Below are 4,966 nucleotides of genomic sequence, written 5' to 3' on the forward strand. Positions count from 1 at the left end.
ATAATCTGCAGATACTATTTACTCATTCTTTAATTTTTATATACATGTCATGCTGTAAGGCATTCTATAACTGTTTGTTCAGGAATGATGTTGTTTTGGTAATTTATCTCTGTTGTTAACATGAGGCTCTAGTTCATCTTAATTAGTCTGTACTGATACTCAGACTTAGGATAGGATTATGTCCTGATAAATTCATCATAAATTTTAAAAATTCTAAGTCAAAAATGCATTTAACACACCGAAGCTGCTGACCATGACAGCTTAGCAGTGCGGTACCCTGCAGAGTGTCACTTGTCACCCCTCGTGATCGCATGGCTGACTGGGGCTGCAACAGGGAGCCGGTGCCTAATGTCACAGTGTCACACATCCTGTGGCCAGCCTGGAAAAGATCAAAACACAAAATATGAAGTACAGTTTCTGCTGAATTCTTGCCACAGTCGAGGTCTGTAATATTCATGGATGTGTTTGTATAATGTCATAGTTTTTGTGTTATCCCATCGATAAACATTGAAACTGCCTGCAGTTGATCACTGGTGATCTTTTCCCTAGTGAGTTGTAATGCCACCTCAGTCATATATCAGCCTTCCCTAAATGCTTGGTTGTGTCTGAGGATTTTCTATTTTAATCTGTTTGTCTTCTGTCCTTGTGACTATGTTTCCCTGAAAATAAAATGTAATAAATAATAAATAATGTAATAAATAATAAAAAGCTGCCAGGCAAACCTGGGCTCAAATTCTACCTCATCCGCTAACAAAGCCTAAATTTCCTAGTTTCTGTAAAATAGTACCTACTTTTTTTATTTATGAGGATGGAATTAATCTTATGAAAGTGCTTAGCACAGTGCCTGGTAAAGAAAGAGCAAATGCTCAGTAAGTGCTAGTTGTTACTGTATTAGCATGAAGTCTAATAGTATTCTGTTGTATGAATGAGTTGGACCATAAATTATTTAACCAAATCTCCTGCTTTAGATGTTTAGAATATTTCACATTTTGCTGTATTAGAACAGAGATTAAAGGAGATGATACAGGTGCTGTGCTTAGGAAGTTGCCTAGCATGTACCCTTTAATAAGGGTTAGCGATGGGCCAGGGATTTAGCTCAGTGGTGCTGTGCCTGCCTCAAAAGCGCAAAGTCCTGAGTTCATTCCCTGGTACTGGAAAAAATAAATAAGAGTTAGTGTTGGTGATTATTTAAAAGCTTTGCATATATTCTTTCATATATCTGAGGATGAATTCCCAGGAGAGAAGATGTGCATGTTTCAAGGCCTCTGCTGCAAGTCACAGTGATCTCCCTCAAGCCCAGATCTGATGATGCCACACTGTGTACCTGGGGGAAGGCGCTGTGCAGAGTTCTCCTGCGTGTGGCTGGCCTCTGCCTGCTGCTCCAGCCTCATCTTTCCTCAGCACTGCTCACAGCCTAGACTTTTGACCTGATTTTGGTTGTTAATCCTTTTCACTAAGAACTTGCCTCCTTGGGGGACAGGGATTTGCCTCAGTGGCGCCATACCTACCTGGCAAGCACAAAGTCCTGAGTTCAATTCCAGGTACCAAAAAACAAAAAAAAAACTTGCCTCTTTATTTTTTAAAAACTCAAGGTTTTTCCTGCTTAGATGTTCCATCTCCTCCCTCAAATCAAAATTACCTTAGATCATATTTCTGCCCAGCAAGGTACAGCATTCTCCCCTCACTTCTTGTCTGGGTTGGGGAGCCCCTGAGTTGTCCTCACAGTTCCCCCATGTCTCTCTTTACAGCTCTTACCTGGCCTTGTTTACATGTGTAAGTGTGAGGCTATTGCTTCTGGAGGACAAGGACAACATCCTGCATTTTTATAAATAGTTGGCGCTGAGCAATGCTGGTTGAATAGATGGACGAATGAACCACAAGGAACAGAGTACATATTTCCTTGACTGCAGGACAGTGTCCAGTGAGACACACACACACACACACACACACACACACACACACACACATTTCCTCCTTCCCTCCCAGGACCTCACTATCCCAACTGCCCAGGAGTCCCACAAGTGCTGGTTTTGCCTTTGTCATTCAGTTAGACTCTATATTGTGGAACAGTGATAGTCCCCAGCTAACTGAAGCAAAGGGCCTTAGCAATGAGGATTCACATAGAGGCCAGGAAATCCTGGTGATTCTAGGTGAGGAGAGGGATCAGGGCCAAGAACTCTCTTAGGTCTCTGCTTCATGTCTAACTCTCTGTTAACTGCTTGTCTCTATCTTGAACGTCTCATAGCCATGGGCCCTGCTTTCTGGTAACGTTGGTTGTCCTGATCCTCATGGCTACTTCAGGGTCTCATAATGCCCTTTCAGCTCGTCACCCACATGTTATATGGACATTCTTAGCTCATGTCCTAAGGAAAAACACCAGATCACATCTCAGTCTATGTATGCATTGCCCACCCATGACCTGGTCAGTGTGGCTCCAGAAATGAGACATAGGGTCGTGTGGTAAAAAATAAGGCTGCTTCATTAACAATGACTGCGAGTGAGGTATTTTCCTTTTGAAGAAACCTCGAGTTTTATTTGAACTGTCTTATCCATACAGTCATTCACAGATTTTCTTATGGTTTTTTTGTTGTTGTTGTTCAGTAAACATTCAAGACAATTTGAATGTGAATGTATAAATATTATATGAACCTTAATATGTTCTGACTCCTGGGAACAGAACTTTGTCCTGAGGATCATGAGAGTCTAACTTGCAATATCTATGGCCTGGGGCTCCAGCTATAGGGTGAGCTGGGGTTGCTGTTGGCCTTGCTTTACTTTACATGCCCTTTTGTAGGGTATTGGAAATGGGACAAGTAATAGCTCAATGACATATGGAGAGTCCTTGCTTCATGGGTCAAACTACAAGACTGTTTTTTTTTTTTTCATAATTTCCTTCTCACCTCACACTTCTGCCTCCTTAGGACTCTGCCCTTTCCTACCCAGCGAGCACCCAGCAGGGAATGGCTGTTGCGTCTCTACCTGCCAGATGCCAGGTGAGGTGGACTTTAGTGTTTCTGAAATACTCTGTTAGTCTCTATGAGGTCCCAGTTGTCTTTATGCCAGAGAATATCCTGGGCAGTTGAAGGGCTCCCCTGGGAGTACTTCCCATTTGACTGATGTGTCCTCCGTGACCTTCTCTTGCCTTGAGCATGTGCCCACTAGTCCATCACCAGGTACACAGTCCCTGCCCCCTGTGCTCTGAGTGTTTTTGCCTAACAGCCATTGTACAGGTCTTATTGGCAAGTTTGGGGAACAGTGGGCTGGTTCTGGTCCTGACTTTAGTGCATCCATGAATGGACTGAGAGTAGACCCCAGTGTGTTGGGGTTAGGCCAGGGAGTGGGATAGATGCTTAGCATGACTCAGTGAGGCCAAAAGGGTCCCAGAGATAGTCCTACAGGCTATAGATGTGCAACTTACTCCATTACAGGACAGAGTCTTCAGTTCCCTGCACTAGCCCAAAACTTCCTGGGACTCATGTGGGGGTTAGGATGCAGGCTTACAGAATCATTGCAGACCTTCAGGCGAAGCAAGAGGGACCTCAGAGATAATCTAATCAGCATCACTATCAGAAAGATTTAGAAATTTTACATAAGGTCATAGATTAGATTATAGTGAATTTATACTCTTTTTGGCTTTTATAATTATACTCTTTATACAAGAGTATATTTATTCCTTGTTTTTATAAAATATATGCCAAAAATTAGGAGTACAGGAATATGATATTCACAGATACTCAAGAAGCTCAGGAAAATATAGAGTGTATAACACAGGGAGGGATAGAAAGATTAAGCAGTTGAGGAAAATTTTAATATTTAGGGAAGCTGAGTGAAGGGTATTTGGGAATGTTTTCTGTTCTGGCGAGTTTCTTGAAAGTCTGAGAAAAGAGCTTCTAAATATCAGTGCCAAGTACACTGGTGTGGGATTATGACCCATACTTAGTGCTTGGGAGATGGGATTGTAGCCAAGAATTTAATGCTTTGGTGGGTGGGGCTGCTTTCTCCAAGTGTTTTAAAGCCCTACCTTGTCAGAATCATTCCCATCCTGCCTCCTTCACCTCCTTCAGGGCTGTGGTCTTAATGACATGTCAGGCCCATTTAAGTAAAGGGAAGTGTTGGGAGTAAGGGAGAGTGTGGTTGTGTTTTCAGGAATCAGTGACATTCGAGGACGTGGCTGTGATCTTCACTGATGAAGAGTGGAGGCATCTGGTTCCTGTGCAGAGGGCACTGTACCAGATGGTGATGCTGGAGAACTATGAGAGCATTGTCTCACTGGGTAAGGGGACATCCAGTAAGAATCAGAATCTGTCCTGCGTTGTGTGGGCTGAGGGCCGAGACATTGGTACCTCTTCCCCCATCTGAGTCCACTGTGCTCCCCTGGCCTAAGCACTGCTGTTCGCCTCTGGTCCTCTCGCTGAGCAGCTGGCCCCAATAGGAGGACTAAGTTGTATGCAAGGGGCTCTCTTGAAGAGGGGAGCTTTCTTCTCCTGGAAGCCAGAGGACAGAAATGAATTATCCTCCTTTAAAGAGAGTAGTGTGTATGGGATATGAGCACAGGGTCATGAGTCTGTATAGGTCACCAGAGATATGTTTGATTTTGACTATTTAAGGACAGTTTTAGAGAGATCCCATAGAGGTATCTGCAGTTATAAAGGTTTGCATGTGACAAAGGGGAAGTTGAGAGGAGTTGCTGATGTCAGGTATTAGTGAGAAGTTAAGTCAGGTCCCTGTAGGTAATGAGAACCTCTCAGGAGTTTCGGGAATAAGGGGCTGAAGCCAAGTATGGTGGCATAAATCTGTAGTCCCAGCTACTTGGGGGCTGAGGCAAAAGGAAGATTTCAACCCAGGCATTTAAAACCAGTCTGAGCCCCATGCAAAGGAAGCTTAGAGCTGTAGCCTATTTCCAGAAGAGATATGCTATATACATATATACATATGTGTGCGTGTGTGTGTGTGTGTGTGTGTGTGT

The 4,966-nt window shown here is 43.4% G+C and overlaps 1 protein-coding gene across 5 annotated transcripts in view; it reads left to right on the top strand.

The window, feature by feature from the left end:
• The window catches only part of Znf2 (zinc finger protein 2), a 15,809-nt gene that overhangs the window by 6,598 nt on the left and 4,245 nt on the right, over positions 1 to 4,966 (top strand). For all 5 annotated transcript variants that reach the window (XM_033761689.1, XM_010638157.3, XM_033761691.1 and 2 more), the window contains exons 2-3: positions 2,922 to 2,993; positions 4,147 to 4,273. In XM_033761689.1, the coding sequence (XP_033617580.1) occupies positions 2,961 to 2,993; positions 4,147 to 4,273 (160 nt within the window). In that variant the 5' untranslated portion in view covers positions 2,922 to 2,960. The remainder of the gene's footprint in view (positions 1 to 2,921; positions 2,994 to 4,146; positions 4,274 to 4,966) is intronic.

This window comes from Fukomys damarensis, unplaced genomic scaffold, assembly GCF_012274545.1.
Source record: "Fukomys damarensis isolate Sample0158 unplaced genomic scaffold, DMR_v1.0_HiC HiC_scaffold_9, whole genome shotgun sequence".
NCBI lineage: Eukaryota > Metazoa > Chordata > Mammalia > Rodentia > Bathyergidae > Fukomys > Fukomys damarensis.